The sequence below is a fragment of the Diospyros lotus genome, chromosome 1 (genome assembly GCF_014633365.1).
Source record: "Diospyros lotus cultivar Yz01 chromosome 1, ASM1463336v1, whole genome shotgun sequence".
In the NCBI taxonomy this organism is placed as follows: Eukaryota; Viridiplantae; Streptophyta; class Magnoliopsida; order Ericales; family Ebenaceae; genus Diospyros; species Diospyros lotus.
Window position 1 is genome coordinate 45,400,880 of NC_068338.1, and position 17,499 is coordinate 45,418,378.

The 17,499-nt window shown below is 39.3% G+C and overlaps 1 protein-coding gene across 1 annotated transcript; it reads left to right on the plus strand.

The window, feature by feature from the left end:
* The first annotated feature begins 4,213 nt into the window (after positions 1-4,213).
* On the plus strand, positions 4,214-17,270 carry LOC127788239 (glutamate synthase 1 [NADH], chloroplastic). The gene is given in 23 exon segments (XM_052316353.1): positions 4,214-5,031; positions 5,147-5,266; positions 5,486-5,599; positions 5,784-5,936; positions 6,172-6,272; positions 6,380-6,476; positions 6,966-7,075; positions 8,135-8,238; positions 8,417-8,596; positions 8,679-9,022; positions 9,140-9,210; positions 9,305-9,774; positions 9,903-10,772; positions 11,274-11,428; positions 11,721-11,882; positions 12,030-13,631; positions 14,197-14,415; positions 14,533-14,801; positions 14,936-15,173; positions 15,175-15,242; positions 15,346-15,613; positions 15,986-16,243; positions 16,671-17,270. Coding segments are annotated over 23 exon segments (6,639 nt in total). The 5' UTR covers positions 4,214-4,644; the 3' UTR covers positions 16,950-17,270.
* Positions 17,271-17,499: the final 229 nt, after the last annotated feature.

The window sequence follows — 17,499 nt, forward strand, 5'->3', positions numbered from 1 at the left end:
GCCATGCAATTAAAAAATTTCTTTTTTATCCCCATTTCCCCAGCTCGTGGCTCCTCCTCACGGGACCCTAAAATGACCTAAAGTGCTGGATTTTTCATGGATCCCCCCCCCCCCCCGCCCCCCCCGGCCAATCTCTCCATTTCCTTTAAGGGGGAAAGCAAACATCTTTAACATGCAAAAGGTGTTCTGTATAACGGTATAGGTATTTTATGAGAATTTTTATAAATATTTTTTTATAATATTCATGAATATTAGTAATTTATTCAACTCAAAAAATATTTATATATACAAAATACTGCTACTCAAATGGTGCAGTATTTATATATATACCATACACTTAACTCTTTTAAATTATACAAAAATACTAGTCGAGTTATGTAAGATACTAGCGTTGCGTTGTTAGGTTCTATTAAATTTTTTTCAATTATATATATAGTAGTGCGGTTCATTAGTGTTTATATACTAAAAAATAATTTATAATTACAACTATATGACATAAATATATTTTATGAAAATAATTTCATTTTTTATTTTTAACTACAAATGTTAAACATTTATTATTTTTACCAACTTAATTACGATATAACAAATAGTTAAAAAGTTTGTCCTCACACTTTATATATAATTCAACTTACATTTTATTCTTGTTATTAATATCGAATAATGTTACTATATATATAATATCTAGATAACTCTATTTATCGACCCCATTTCCATTTCACTCCAAAAAGGATGACCGATGGTGATCAGATATATCCTTCCTCCTTGAACCCAATTTGTCTCTTTATGGTTCATACATACTTTGGATAAAAATGCCTTCTTGAAACCGATAATTGATACAACGATGGACACTGTGGATAGGATGACTTTTGAGATGCATTTGGATAGTACTGATGAGCTAGGTTGGTGTGAGACTATATATATATATATATCCAAAAGGGCTTTTTGGTCAAGAGACAGGACCATCCAAATGCTTCAAAATCAAGCCACGATGTCAATTTTGTCTCATCAGTCATCACCCACAAAAAAATGGTCCAAATTCCAAAAATCAATCCTTCCTACGTCATACATGCCAATAATGTCTACTTGAAACTCTTGCAACAACGATGCTGAAAGCTACAAAAACATCAGGTCGGAATCTAATTGATAGCCAAAGAATCTGAGACCACATATTAATTAGTATCTCCATCTGGCAATAGAGTTATAATTATAAAATGGGATGCTCGATCAGGCTGTTTTTTGAAAGAAAATATATGTTTTATAGTTTGATCGAGATGGTTGAGAGGAGGATATTTATGATGATTTTGTGCGTACCATAATTTTAAATTTGATAATTTTATAGTCAGTCACCAGTCTTAATTTAGACGTCTAAAAGTTACGAGATTACTAACATATTTTTGTATTTTTTTTAATTAGTTATAATGTTTTCTACCTTCTAATAATAGAAAATTTTTCAAATATCTTAATCATTATTACATAATAAAATATATAATGACTTTGCGAGGTTGCGTGACCGTTTTCTCTCGTGCATGTCAGTGACGTAGAATAAATGAAGGTTAGGGCGGACGACTGGGGTGCAAAACTGAGTGTGAAATGACATTTATGCCCTTGAGGTGTTGGTACGGTATACGCGGCTGGCTGACTTTGGTGCATTGGCTACTTGGGATTACTATTGGCGATCGCTTCGCTCACCTACCAGAGATGCCAATACCATCCTTCTTCATCCCCCTACCCCCACAGGGCTACTTGTGTCTTTTCATGATTGAATGTTTGGTGGGGATGGTACATCCAATTATTTTGAGGAAAAACACACTTTCTAATTTCTCAATTTTATTATAAATATAAGAGTATTGTCTATTTTTAAAAATTGTATTAATTGTTTATAGTGTTTAAAAAATTATATCAAATAACTTGTATAATTAAATTTAGTTATTGGAAATGTTCTTTCCATTTTTTATATTATATAGAGTTTTAATATTTATCTAACGAATGTATATCGTATAATTTATAAAATATCATAAATACACATAATTTAGTACACTTGAAGAACGATCAAAAGAAGAAAAATTAAAATGGATAATGTCAATGCATGGAATTAAATGTTATATTAAAATCATAAACGAAGACACGTACTTTCATTGAGTGTGTAAACTAAAGTCCCACATTAATTAGACATGAGGAGGATTAAGCGCATATAAGTGAGGACGATATTTCAATTGATATGAGGACTTTTGGATAAAAATTCAAAAGCAAATTCATAAAAATTTAGGCATAAAGTGAACAATATTATATGAATATAGAGATTTGAGAGATTTATAGTCCTAATAATGGTATCAGAGCTTAAGCTATAGACTTAGCCAAGAGAATCTTTAGAGAAAATTCTTAAAATGCTAGACAAAGGCAGTGGCCCTTGGTTAAACTCATGATTGGATCCATGATTGGGTTTTATTTATAACGGGCTCTTGAGGTAGGGGCCAATTTGGAACTTAATGGATGTGTTGATGACCCATAGTGAAAATAAGTTATTGATCTCAATGGAATAGATAGATGAATGATCTCGTTGGAGAAGAGACTGAAAAAAAAAAAATATCACAATGATGTGGTCTTTTATTTGATAATAGAATTATTAGATGTGCAAATTAAAGTCCCTAGTCGAGTAGACATAAGAAAGATTAATGACATACAAGTGTGGACAACATCTTCATCTCCATTAGTATGAGACTTTTTAGATAAAAATTCAAAAAAAAAATCCATGAGAATCTACATATCATACCAATATAAAAAATTTGGAGGTCCATAATCTTAACAACTTTTTTCAATACTAAGCTTATCTTTATATGATCACTTAAATAAATAAGATTAAGTGAATTTCCAATTAAGAAAAAGTATTTAATGTAACCACCATAACAAGTTATTGTGAATGTGAAAATTATAATGATATTATTTATGACTAAAGTTCAAATCTCATTACAAATGAGTTTGAACACAAACTTTTTTTTGTGATTGTTTGGTACACTTAGTGCGTGAATCGTTATTTTAATTAATAAATTTATTAAATACACATTTGAAAAATTACAGTGATTACAAGTTATTATTCATTAAAAAAATTAAGCGGCTTTGACTGTGACCCAAGGCCCAATCGGTGAATCGATCTAACTTATTTATCGCCAATGACCATTTGAGTTTGAATCCCAATACCAATCACGAGATGTTCATGACTTCGTACGTAGTACGCTAATGAGCACGCGACGGCATATATACAAATTCAACCTGTTACTGTTGGCCGCATAAAACTGCCGGAGCTTCAATCCGCATACCGTTGGCCCGCCGCGTATCTCAGAATATATATACATATATATACATGGCAATTCTAATCAATCCACATCCGTTATCTCCTCACGTCACTCATACCGTCACCATTCGTCACCATTCATGTTGTCAACTACCCACCTAACCTGCCATTTCCATTTCTTTTATTTTCCGAAAATGACCCTTAAAAAAAACATAAAAACAAACAAGAAGAAGAAGAAAAATAGCGCGCGCGCGCTTAGGTGCATGGATATTAAGGGCACTAATTGTTTTTCAAAACCCATAATTAAAAAAAATATTTTAATGTCCCACTTCTAATCGATTTCCAAACACGGCTTTGATTTAATTTTTAATTCTATCTGGGAAGTCAACAACGCATTAACACGTTGTACCCGCTTCGGTAATGGCGACGGAACCGAAAAAATGTGTGGCTTTTAACCTCTTTAACCGGGCCCGAGCCACGGAGGCTCGGGGGAACCGAGCCTAGAGGCGGCCAAGGCCAGGGCATCGGCATCCGCCGCTGGGGCCCCACCACGCGCGGCTGTCGCGTGCCGCATCGGGCAAAATTAACGTCACACGTGGCACTCGACAGGGAGTTTCGAGCTGTCGCGTCAGTTGAGCCAAAAGCCGAAATTCAAATCATAAAACTGGATATTAACGGATCATCCAACTCCGTTATTGAAATTTTAATTCAACAAAGAATATTGAAAAAAAAGAATCCAATTTTATAGTACGTTTTAATTTGCCGGGAAATTTATTATTTAATTAAAATAATACGTGTCAATCTAGAGAAAAAGAAAAGATGGTAATTTAAAAAAAAAAATTACAGAGAGGCAGAGCGGGGCCCACTATCTCGGCCTCATAATCCCTTCTCTGCTCTATAAATCCAAAACTCTCACACCGCTCTAAACCTCGCCGAGGAAGAACCCGCAACAGCTCCAGCTCCTCCACCATTCCCATTTCCTATTCCTATCCGTATATTCTCTCTTTCTTTGCCCTCTTCTCTCTCTAGGTTTTTTTAGAATCAGAACTTCCCGTGTATTTCGGCTTTTTGGATCCTCCTTATGCTCCCCCAGCACTGAATCTCGTAGAGTTCGCACCGGATAAGGACTCTTCCTTTTTGTTTAATCATTCGCAGGTTTGGTCATCCATGGTAATCTCCACCTAATCGAATTCGAATCTGTTCGGAGCTTGCTCTTCTTTCCTCTCCTCGTTCTGGATTTGTTTAATCAGTCACAGATCTAAGGAAAATTGGAAGTTCCCGCTGCTTGGCGAAGGGAAGATCTGAGATTCTGAACGGCTCCTTTGTTAGGCGGAGCGGAAGAGATTTTGGCAATGTCGGTGGCTCCGAGTTCTACCGTTCCGACTCGGAACGACTCGCTGATGTGTGCCAAACCGTTTGTGAACCATCAGCTGAACGCGGTGCGTCTCGGTCGGGTCGGCGTGGGGAGGGTCGGGTCGGTTCGTGGGTTTGTCCCGAGCAGGTGTAGTGTACTGGAGAAGGGATTCTACGGGAAGCGATTGCGCTCGGCCGGTCCTGGAAAGTTGCATCTTTGGCGATCCGACGGTCCCGGGCGCGCCCCGGAGCTGAGAGTGGTGGTGCGATCCGCATTGTCGCTGGTGCCCGAGAAACCCCTCGGACTGTACGATCCCTCGTTTGACAAGGACTCTTGCGGGGTCGGGTTCGTCGCCGAATTATCCGGAGATAGCAGCCGGAAAACGGTATATGCATAATAAATATTTCGATACAAGGAATATTTCTGTTCTTCGGTGTTTGATTTTTTGATTGAGTTTGTTTATTGCCTTTTGACATTGCTGTTTGTTCTTTCGTTTATAGGTAACTGATGCACTGGAGATGTTGGTGCGGATGGCCCACAGAGGGGCTTGTGGTTGCGAGACGAATACTGGTGATGGTGCAGGCATTCTAGTTGGTATTCCTCACGAGTTCTACAGAGAGGTATATTAATCTACAAGTCCTTTGTGTCTCTTTTAATAAAAGAAATTGTTCGTGAACATTGGAAAGAGGTGGGGAAAGAAATTTCCTTAAGTTTGATAGAGAAAATAGCACTTTAAGAGTGGTTTTGAAGTTCCAAGGCTGAATTCTGTTGGTGTTGCTTGGTTTATTTCTAATATTGCTGACTGATACCTGTAATTGGTCTTTCCATTGTTTTTTCAGGTTGCTAAAGAATCGGGCTTTGAGCTACCACGTCCGGGGGAATACGCTGTGGGCATGTTCTTCTTGCCCACATCCAGAAATCGAAGAGAACAAAGCAAAATTGTATTTACAAAGGTGAGTTTCAGGATTAGAATTTCTTGGTTTTGCTATTTCTGCAGATGAATTGTGTACATGAATTTGTTGTGTGTTTGCAAAGTGAATTTAGCTGAGTTGTCCTCCATTTTCCTGGATGAGGTTGTGTATGTTTCAATCTTTTTTTGGTATACTTGCCTAACAAAATTTATGCTTGCATCTCTAGGTTGCGGAGTCACTTGGTCATACTGTTCTTGGCTGGCGCTCAGTTCCAACAGATAACTCAGGGTTGGGTAATTCTGCTTTGCAGACCGAACCTGTTACTGAGCAGGTCTTTCTTACACCGACTCCCAGGTCGAAAGCTGATTTTGAGCAACAGGTAGTTACCAATTATATTCAGCTATTTTCACTCTCCTTTAGTGGAGAAACGATTTTTTTTTTTCCATTTTGGCGGTCAACATTTGTATTATGGGCCAGTTTAATTTGCAAAATCAACTTTGGCATAGAACTTAGAGATGCTAGCCATATCTTTATTTAGTCTTTCATACAGTTATTCTGCGAGCTTGAAAATTTTACAACAATTTGTTTACTCTCCTTTTTTTGTTTTGCAACAGCTGTACATATTAAGGAGGGTTTCAATGGTAGCAATTCGGGCTGCATTAAACCTTCAACATGGTGGGGTAAGGGACTTCTACATATGTTCTCTCTCCTCAAGGTTTGTTTGCTTTGGCCTTTCCTTTGAAAGCAAAAAAAATCTTTTTTTTTTTTTTTTACTGCTATTATTTTGGCCAGGTTATAAATACTTTCCTGCCACTTTCTCAGGACTGTCGTCTATAAGGGTCAGTTGAAGCCCGTCCAGTTGAAGGAATACTATTATGCAGATCTAGGCAATGAAAGGTTTACGAGCTACATGGCCCTGGTAAATATATAATCCATTCACTTTCTTCTTTGTCCACTGACTCCATACTTTAACAACGAACAGAATAGGATCAACCAGTTAACCGAAGAGATGCAAGGTTGAGGAATGACTTCTGAGGCATTGAAGTATGAATGATCTCTTAAGTTCTTCCACTCCCTTGATCACTGTTTGAATTTGGATGCCAGATTGGATTCTTGGGTGAGTTGGTAAGGAACCTCATTATCAAGTAAATCGTGTTTGCAGAAACTTGGTGCAGTGTTCTCTATGATCAGTTGAGGATAAACTTCCATTTAGTGGTGGAAAAGAAAATGTGTTTGGTTAAAAGGTAGCTTGGGGCTTCTGTGATGATTTCTACTGGCACTGTTGTATATTCCTTACTGGAGTGCCCTGAACACAATTACATGCTTGCACTTGTAGAGATTGGACCATATTTCGTGATTAATTTGGATGAGAACTGGGTTGTAAATTTTGGTTCTCCTCTTCATGCAGGTACATTCTAGATTCTCAACTAACACATTTCCAAGTTGGGATCGTGCTCAGCCCATGCGTGTATTAGGTCACAATGGTGAAATTAACACACTTCGGGGCAATGTCAACTGGTAAGTTGTTGAGCAAATAGTGGATTAACTGTTCATGAATGTGAATTTTCGTGAGTATTGGTTGGGGAGAAGTTGGATATTTCTACCAGTCATTCGCCACACCTTCTTAGCTTCATTTGACGTGGCTAACTAAATGGTGTTGGAATGCTCTTTATTCTCAGTTGGGTTCTTTGGTATCCTTTCTGAACTACTAGAGCTGCCCTTGGGATGTTGAATATGCTAGGAATTATATTCTGAAGAACAATTTGATAAGTTTCTAGCCATATTTTGTAATATGGCTTATTGGTGGATCGGAGAATCATCAATATTTGTGAAATTTTTAAGTTTGCTATGGGAACCTTTCATCCTCTTCATGTATTTCGAACAATACCTTGTTGAATGGTTGGCATGCGAGCATTCCACTTTGCAAGTGGAAAGTTGTAGAGTTCTTTTACTGTATTCACTCTACCTTTTACAATTAATTTTAATGCTCCTGGGTCTGTTGCGTCAGAATTTTACTTGTGAAGCTATTGATGTTATTTTACTTTTCGAGTGTAGTCTTGTTGACCATTGTGGTCTGTCTGATATAATGATAAGAAGTATAAGTAATATGCATCGTTCTGCACTTCAACACATTAGTTATATACAGAAAAGGAGTATGATGTGGCATAAAAATGAAGAACTGATATGCATCTGATTTAGTAAGATCTAGTAGTAATGTGCATATTTCTTTTGTTAGGCAAAGGAAATATGCATCTTTCTTCACTTCAATGCATTAGTTGAATACAGAAAAGGAACATCTTGTGGCCTCAGATGCCATTGTCATTTACTGAGGCCTTGCTGATACGGTAACAGACCTTTATATTGACCAGTAAAGTTGAAAAATGATTAAGATATATACACGGACTTATTAAAAATCTGAAATAGGCCTTGAAGGTAACTTCAGGACCATATTCCATGGACAAGGTTGCTGCTGGGACTTGTGGGCCTCTCAAATGGCTTATTATTTAAGTGTATGTTGTGATTTTCCATTTGAGGTTTCTATTTAAAAGAGTTGATATATTATCAAACATAATTCAGGATGAAGGCACGCGAAGGTCTCCTGAAATGCAAGGAACTTGGCCTGTCAAAGGATGAGATGAAGAAGCTTTTGCCAATTGTGGATGCTAGTTCATCTGATTCAGGTTGTGTTATAATTTAGCTATATGTTTTTGTGCTTGCATAATGGTGCATGAATTTGATTAACGGCATAATGGCACTTAAATTCCATATTGTAAGGAGTAGTAGCCCTGATTAATTCTCTAAGTTCTCTTGCTTCATTACTTTGATTGCCTTCTTATCTGAACTTTCCTCTTCTTTTAGGGGCTTTTGACGGTGTTCTTGAGCTTTTGGTTCGAGCTGGTAGAAGTCTTCCAGAGGCCATCATGATGATGATTCCCGAAGCTTGGCAAAATGATAAGAATATGGATCCTCATCGGAAGGCCTTGTATGAATACTTTTCAGCCCTCATGGAACCATGGGATGGGCCTGCCCTGATATCATGTAAGAGTTCTCCAAAACTTTTCATTCCATACTGATTTGGTTTCCTTGCAGCATTACCGTGCTTACTTAAAGTAATATGCAGTTACTGATGGTCGCTATCTTGGAGCTACACTGGACCGAAATGGATTAAGGCCTGGTCGGTTTTATGTCACACACAGTGGAAGAGTTATAATGGCAAGTGAAGTCGGAGTAGTTGATATTCCACCTGAAGATGTATGTAGGAAAGGACGACTTAATCCTGGCATGATGCTTCTGGTAGACTTTGATAAGCATGTTGTTGTAGATGATGAAGCACTGAAGCAGCAGTATTCCCTTGCAAGACCATATGGGGAGTGGCTGGAAAGACAGAAGATAGAGCTGAAAGACATAGTAGAATCTGTTAGCAATTCTGAGAGAGTTCCTCCAACCATAGCAGGTGTTATACCAGTAAGTGTAACTTCTTGTTCTTAATGCTTATCCTTTGTCTCCACATTGAGTTAGCATTCTTTATTATCATGCCTCTCTTTATGAGAGTTCTGAACTTGGAACTACATTTGTAACCAGGCATCTCATGATGATCATGACATGGAAAATGTGGGTATTCATGGTTTATTGGCTCCTTTAAAGGCTTTTGGGTATTTATCTCTTCTTCCCTTATCTTCCTCTAGTGAACTTTTGATTGTTGGAATAATTTGTGGAAATGAAATTTAATGCTTGCCCATTATGCAGTTATACTGTGGAGTCCTTGGAAATGCTGCTACTGCCAATGGCAAAGGATGGGGTTGAGGCCCTTGGTTCAATGGGAAATGATGCTCCCTTAGCTGTGATGTCAGACAGGGAGAAGCTCACTTTTGAGTATTTTAAGCAGATGTTCGCTCAAGTTACAAACCCACCTATTGATCCTATCAGGGAGAAGATAGTCACCTCCATGGAGTGCATGATTGGTCCAGAAGGCGATCTCACAGAGACCACTGAAGCACAATGCCATCGGTTGTCCCTAAAAGGCCCCCTTTTATCCACTGAAGAAATGGAAGCAATTAAAAAGATGAACTACAGGGGCTGGCGCAGCAAAGTTCTTGACATAACATATTCTAGAGATCGTGGCGGGAAAGGGTTGGAGGAGACCTTGGATAGGATATGTTCTGAAGCCCATCGTGCAATTAAGGAGGGTTATACGGTACTAGTTCTTTCTGACAGAGGTAAATTATGCATCCTATGCTAGTTTTGTCCTTAAAAATGCCAGAGATCATCTCTGAATGTCTTTATTTTTTATTATAAAATGAATTATTAGTATCAGAAATAATTTGTAATTTGTTCATTTGGGTAGGCTTTTCGCCAAAACGTGTGGCTATAAGCTCCCTTTTGGCTGTTGGTGCCGTCCACCATCATCTAGTTAAAAAGCTTGAACGAACTCGAATAGGCTTGGTTGTTGAATCTGCCGAGCCCCGTGAAGTGCATCACTTCTGTACACTTGTTGGGTTTGGTGCTGATGCTATATGTCCGTATTTAGCCATAGAGGCCATCTGGAGACTGCAGGTTGATGGAAAAATTCCACCCAAAGCAAGTGGTGAGTTCCTCTCCAAGGATGAGCTGGTCAAGAAGTACTTCAAAGCTAGCAACTATGGAATGATGAAGGTTCTTGCCAAAATGGGGATCTCTACTTTGGCCTCATACAAGGGTGCTCAGATCTTTGAGGCTGTGGGCCTTTCATCAGAAGTGATGGATAGGTGCTTTGCTGGAACCCCAAGTAGAGTTGAGGGTGCAACTTTTGAAGTGCTTGCCCATGATGCACTTCACTTGCATGAACTGGCATTTCCTACCCGGGCCTTCCCTACTGGAAGTGCAGAGGCTGTATCATTGCCCAATCCTGGGGATTATCACTGGAGGAAAGGTGGTGAGATCCACCTGAATGACCCCCTTGCTATTGCTAAGCTGCAAGAGGCTGCCAGAGGTAATAGTGTTGCTGCCTATAAGGAGTACTCCAAGAGGATACAAGAATTGAATAAAACCTGCAATCTCCGTGGGCTATTAAAATTCAAAGAGGCAGAGGTGAAGGTTCCTTTAGATGAAGTGGAACCGGCCAGCGAGATTGTGAAACGTTTTTGTACAGGTGCCATGAGTTATGGATCGATTTCCTTGGAGGCACACACAACTCTTGCCATTGCTATGAACAAGATTGGGGGAAAGTCCAATACAGGTATGGTTTAATTAAGACTCATTGAGTATTTCTGTTAAATTATGTAGTTGTGTACCCAAAAATCTGAAAACTGGGAAGGAATATTGATGTTTGATTCAGTTATACATCATACTTTCATCTTTGTTGTATTACCTTGTGGAGAAGGCATTCATTTATTTGTTATTCATTTTATATCTAGAATTTACCAGTCGATTATGTTGCCTTATTCCTCCTTTATGGGTCCCAACAGGAAGGGGTTGTGTTGGTGACCCGCAGGCAGTGTTGCCACACTAGTTGCAACCTATCTATTTTTTTTTTTTTTAATTTTTTGGACAAGTGAAAATTCATTCAACCAGAGAAGAATAAGCAGTACAATCCTTTACCTTGTTTTCGCTTAGCCAAAGTGTTTGTGTATATGTATATGTATGTATAAGAACAAGATAATTCAGTTGCTTGTCCAGGATATTGATGTTTCCCTACATGCTTCATTCCTTCAACTTACTGTGTGCAATTTCTTTCTAGGTGAGGGAGGTGAGCAGCCATCTCGCATGGAACCCCTTCCAGATGGTTCAATGAATCCAAAAAGGAGTGCTATCAAGCAGGTTGCAAGTGGAAGATTTGGAGTTTCAAGTTATTACCTAACAAATGCAGATGAATTACAGATAAAAATGGCTCAGGTATATGCTGATGATACAGTTGAGAGTAAAAACTTCTTACCAGACTAATGCTTCTGTCATTATCATTCACCTATCCCTCCTAGCCCATGTATTCCTATTGGAACAGAGGTTCCCTTTGTTTATGAATTTATGTTCATGGACAGATGATGCTGTGTCTGCAAAGCACCTCTGGGTGTCTTTGCATCTTTAACTGATACCTACCTTTGGCATTTGGTGAGGTTGAATATAAACTAAACCTGTTTATCCTTTGTGCACTGAATTATTATTAATTTCTGGCTATCATGTTACATAGGGGGCCAAGCCAGGTGAAGGTGGTGAACTTCCTGGTCACAAGGTTATTGGAGATATTGCTGTCACTAGGAATTCAACTCAAGGCGTGGGGCTAATCAGCCCACCTCCCCACCATGATATCTATTCAATTGAAGACCTTGCTCAATTGATTCATGATCTTAAGGTAATAACATGCACTCCAGCCTGTGCAACTTTTGTGAGTTCACAATGATTTTGTCATTGCAGGAGGCTTCCAAGCTGCTTCTGTATATTGTCTGATTCATGTTAATGGTATCATTTAGTGTGTCTAACTTCTTTCTACAATCTCTAGAATGCCAATCCAGGTGCTCGAATTAGTGTGAAGTTGGTATCTGAAGCTGGTGTGGGTGTGATTGCCAGTGGGGTTGTGAAGGGGCATGCTGATCATGTATTGATCTCTGGTCATGATGGGGGTACTGGTGCTTCCCGATGGACTGGCATCAAGAATGCTGGCCTCCCATGGGAACTTGGTCTTGCAGAAACTCACCAAACTCTAGTTGCCAATGACCTTCGTGGTCGAACAGTCCTCCAGACGGATGGCCAACTCAAAACTGGAAGAGATGTAGCTATTGCTGCACTCCTTGGTGCAGAGGAGTTTGGTTTCAGTACAGCTCCTCTTATTACACTTGGATGCATAATGATGCGGAAATGTCACAAGAACACTTGTCCAGTTGGCATTGCTACCCAAGATCCTGTACTTAGAGAGAAATTTGCTGGAGAACCTGAGCATGTAATAAACTTTTTCTTCATGCTAGCAGAGGAGGTGAGAGAAATAATGTCTCAACTTGGATTTCGGACAATCAATGAAATGGTCGGTCGGTCAGATATGCTTGAACTGGATAAAGACGTTACAAAGAATAATGAGAAGCTAAAGAACATTGATCTCTCCCTATTACTCAGACCTGCTGCTGATATACGGCCAGAAGCTGCCCAGTATTGTGTACAGAAACAAGATCATGGTTTGGACATGGCTTTGGATCAAAAACTTGTATCTATGTCCAAAGCTGCTCTAGAAAAGTGTCTTCCAGTGTACATTGAAACACCAATTTCTAATATCAATCGCGCTGTTGGAACAATGCTTAGCCATGAAGTGACCAAGCGCTATCACATGACAGGGCTTCCAGCTGATACATTATATATCAAACTCAATGGAAGTGCAGGCCAGAGCCTTGGGGCTTTCCTCTGCCCTGGCATTACACTAGAGCTTGAAGGGGACAGCAATGACTATGTTGGTAAAGGACTTTCAGGAGGGAAGATTGTTGTTTATCCCCCAAGAGGAAGCAAATTTGATCCGAAGGAAAACATTGTGATTGGCAATGTGGCACTTTATGGAGCAACAAGTGGGGAGGCATACTTTAATGGAATGGCAGCAGAAAGATTTTGTGTTCGTAATTCTGGGGCTAAAGCTGTTGTAGAAGGTGTTGGTGATCATGGGTGTGAGTACATGACCGGTGGGACTGTTGTTGTGCTTGGAAAAACTGGGAGGAATTTTGCAGCAGGCATGAGTGGTGGCATTGCCTATGTTCTTGATGTGGATGGCAAGTTCCAATCCCGGTGCAATATTGAGCTGGTAGATCTTGATAAAGTTGAAGAAGAAGAAGATATTATGACACTCAGGACGCTCATACAACAGCATCAGCGCCACACAAATAGTCAATTAGCCAGAGGTGTGCTTGCTGATTTTGAGAATATTTTACCAAGATTTCTGAAGGTGGTCCCTAGAGATTATAAGCGGGTATTGGCTAAGATGAAAGAAGATGAAATCACCAAGGAGGCTGAATCAAGGGCTGCTCGAGAAGCTGCTGAACTAGAGGAGGCAGAATTGATGGAGAAAGATGCTTTTGAAGAACTCAAGAAATTGGCATCCTTGTCTTCTGATGGGAATGGCCATCAGGTGAGGCTTTTTTCTTTTTCTTTTGTTAAATTCTTATCTTCTGTCATACTACAATGTAATATGATATAGAAAATGGATAATCTCTAAAGAAATTTCATGTAGTAAATTTGAGTTAAATTTTATAACTAGACATTAGGTTTAATGGTCAGCAAGATGTGAGGTTTTCGACACACAAAATGGATAATATCTCTCAAGAAATTTCATCTACTAAATTTGAGTTAAATTTTACAAAAAGATATATTGTTTTGACTTTCAGTGGTATATTAAGAGCAAATTTTCTTTTTCTTCTTTTTCTAATTAATTTTTTCATTGTCTTTAGTGTTTTCTTTCCTGACTTTTACCTTTTATTCCCATAACTTTTCTCTTTTAACAAAACTGGTTACTCTGAATTTGTTGTGAAAATTTTGGATTTTGTCCTTCTATTTTAATTATTGTTTCACGTCAATTTTATTTTGCCCTGGATTCCCTCCGCATCTCCACAGTCCCCTTACTATGTATAATGTAGCTCGGTGATGATTTTGTATATTCCCATAGAGAGGGTGTAACATGAGGTTGAAAACTGCAGAAAGTTGAGGAAGTTGAACCATTGAAAAGGCCAACTCAAGTTCCTGATGCTGTGAAGCATAGAGGATTTGTTGCTTATGAGCGTGAGAGCATCTCATACAGGGATCCTAATGTTCGGATGAATGACTGGAAGGAAGTCATGGAAGAAGTCAAACCCAGTGCCCTTCTGAAGACACAATCTGCTCGCTGTATGGACTGTGGTACTCCCTTCTGCCATCAAGTAAGAAATGTATTTAAATGTTTGAAAGATAATTATTGGTTCTCAGTTTTGCTTCTCAGTTTAGGACTTTTGCCCCATTTCAATATATTCTTAATTTATCTTTCAACTGATTTCTAGGAGAACTCAGGATGTCCTCTTGGGAATAAGATACCTGAATTCAACGAGTTAGTTTACCAAAATAGATGGCGTGAAGCATTAGATCGTCTTCTGGAGACTAATAACTTCCCGGAGTTTACTGGTCGGGTATGCCCTGCACCTTGTGAGGGTTCTTGTGTTCTTGGTATTATTGAGAATCCTGTATCGATAAAAAGCATTGAATGTTCCATCATTGATAAGGCTTTTGAGGAAGGGTGGATGGTGCCACGACCTCCCCAAAGAAGAACTGGGTATGCTTTATTTTAAGAGTTATTTATACATGATTGTCATTGTTTTGCATGCCCTACGACTTCTTATTTCTCCGCCGAATATAATTCCATTTTAGTTATACGGGAATTGGATCTAAATATCTCTACCCTTGCAGGAAAAAAGTTGCTATTGTTGGGAGTGGACCTTCTGGCTTGGCTGCTGCTGATCAGTTGAATAAAATGGGTCACTCTGTGACAGTTTTTGAGCGTGCTGACCGGATTGGGGGCCTCATGATGTATGGAGTTCCCAACATGAAGGCTGATAAAGTAGATATAGTTCAACGACGGGTTGACCTTATGGTTAAGGAGGGAGTCAATTTCGTGGTTAATGCCAATATTGGAAACGATCCCCCTATATTCCCTAGATCGGCTTCGTGAGGAGAATGATGCAATTATTTTGGCTGTAGGAGCAACAAAACCAAGGTACTTTATATATTGATTTTATCATTTATATATGACATGAAGTCTGTTATTTGAGTTGTATTCCATAAATTGGGAATAATTTGAGAACAAATTATTGGTGCAGGGAGCTACCAGTACCTGGGAGGGAGCTCTCAGGGATCCATTTTGCCATGGAGTTTCTACATGCAAATACCAAAAGTTTGCTTGATAGCAATCTCCAGAATGGTAAATACATCTCTGCCAAGGGCAAGAAGGTAGTGGTTATTGGTGGAGGTGACACTGGTACGGACTGCATAGGAACATCATTACGACATGGTTGCAGTAGCATTGTAAATCTGGAGCTTCTCCCTGAGCCTCCACGAACCAGGGCTCCAGGCAACCCTTGGCCACAGGTTTGTAATCTAAGCAAGATTTAGAGTGCACGAGATTTGCTTCCAGGTTGCATGAAACATAAGTGAACACATGCTTGAATTGGTGACCCGTTGAGATATTAGTATAAATGAAGAGTAAATATTTGGATGTTTTATTGCTGTTAAAACAACACGTGTTTTAAGTAAAATTCCTGCATTTTTTTTTTGGGGGGGGGGGGAACGGTGATACAGGCTACAGTAGTTGGTGGATGTTTGGAATACTTGAAGTTTGGATTGCAATTTACATAGAAGGGATTGATGTAATTCAAGAAATGCAGAAATTGGGAAAAATGTTGATAATGCTATTTCTTGTCACCCAATAATTACACGCTACTTCCAATTTCCTCTTTGCAGTGGCCTCGCGTATTCCGTGTGGATTATGGGCACCAGGAAGCTTCTGCCAAGTTTGGCAAAGACCCGAGGTCTTATGAGGTATTAACGAAGAGGTTTGTGGGAGATGAGAATGGGGTTGTGAAAGGACTTGAAGTTGTACGCGTCCAATGGGAGAAGGATGCCAGTGGAAGGTTTCAATTTAAAGAAGTTGAAGGCTCTGCGGAGATGATTGAAGCTGACTTAGTCCTGCTAGCTATGGGCTTCTTAGGCCCTGAATCGGTTAGTATTCTCAACTGCAGCTCTAGTATATTTCTGTCCCTTGACTACTTTGAGCTGGCTGCCAAGGCCAATCATATTTTTCAGTTAGAAAATTTTGATATTGGACAAAATAGTGCAATTTAGGTTTAGCTGCATGTTCTTGACAAATTTGAAGTTTTATTAACCACCACCAAACGGCAGCTTGATCACGGCTTAGTCAATTCTTTTGACCTTAAAAAAAAAAAACCCCTTCTAATAGGCAGCTTGATCAAGGCTTTAGTCAATTCTTTTGATCTTTAAAAAAAAAAAAAAACCCTTCTAATATCATCCGAGGATGCTCCTTGAAGCGCTATGCCTATTCTAAGTGCATCGCGTTGATGCATATTAATATAATGCGTGCAATGAAATCCTTTGCTAACTGAATTACTGCAACGCTTGATTTCTTCAGACGCTAGCAGACAAACTGGGCTTGGAGCGAGACAACCGGTCAAACTTCAAGGCAGAGTATGGCCGCTTCTCAACCAGTGTGGAGGGTGTCTTTGCTGCAGGGGACTGTCGGCGCGGTCAGTCTCTGGTGGTGTGGGCCATCTCAGAAGGTCGGCTAGCTGCTGCTCAGGTCGACAAGTTTCTCATGAAAGAAGAGAAAGGCCACGTGAGCAACCTAGGAAGACAAGACGATGTTGTCCAGAGGCAGCAGGGCAGCAGCAAACAGACAGTGATGACGTAGTTACTGTTGTTTTGGCTTCGCATATAGGGTCAGGTACAAAGAACTAAGTTAATTTACTTGTAGGAAGCTGCTTTCAGTTCAATCCTCTAAGCAAGATGCCCAAAATCAAACACGCAAGTTGAGAGGGAATAGGGAACTCAAAACAAGAACAAAGGTGCATTTTCAGGATTGGTTTGTGATTTCTGTTCGTTCGTTCTTTGTTTATAGTCTTCCTTTCCGTTGTTTGGAAGGTGGCTCGTGGCCGTTAAAAGGAATAATGTACAGTTTGTTCTTTGTTTGATCTTTTAATGGAAATTAATGCACGGGGAATTTTATCAGAAAGTAGTTTTCTGTTTAATTGAAAATTCATTCGTGCTTCGTGGTGAGTAATGTTTCAAAATTTTTCATAATTTCTAGAATTTTGAGCTATGGCAGAAAAGTCCACTCTCGAGTGTGGAAATGTAGTGCTAATTTCCCCTTGGCATCTTGTTATTTTTGCCGATTTGGCTCCTCAAAACACGTTCATGAGTTGGCTAATTGTCAATCAATTTAATTGACTTTAGTGGTGGGC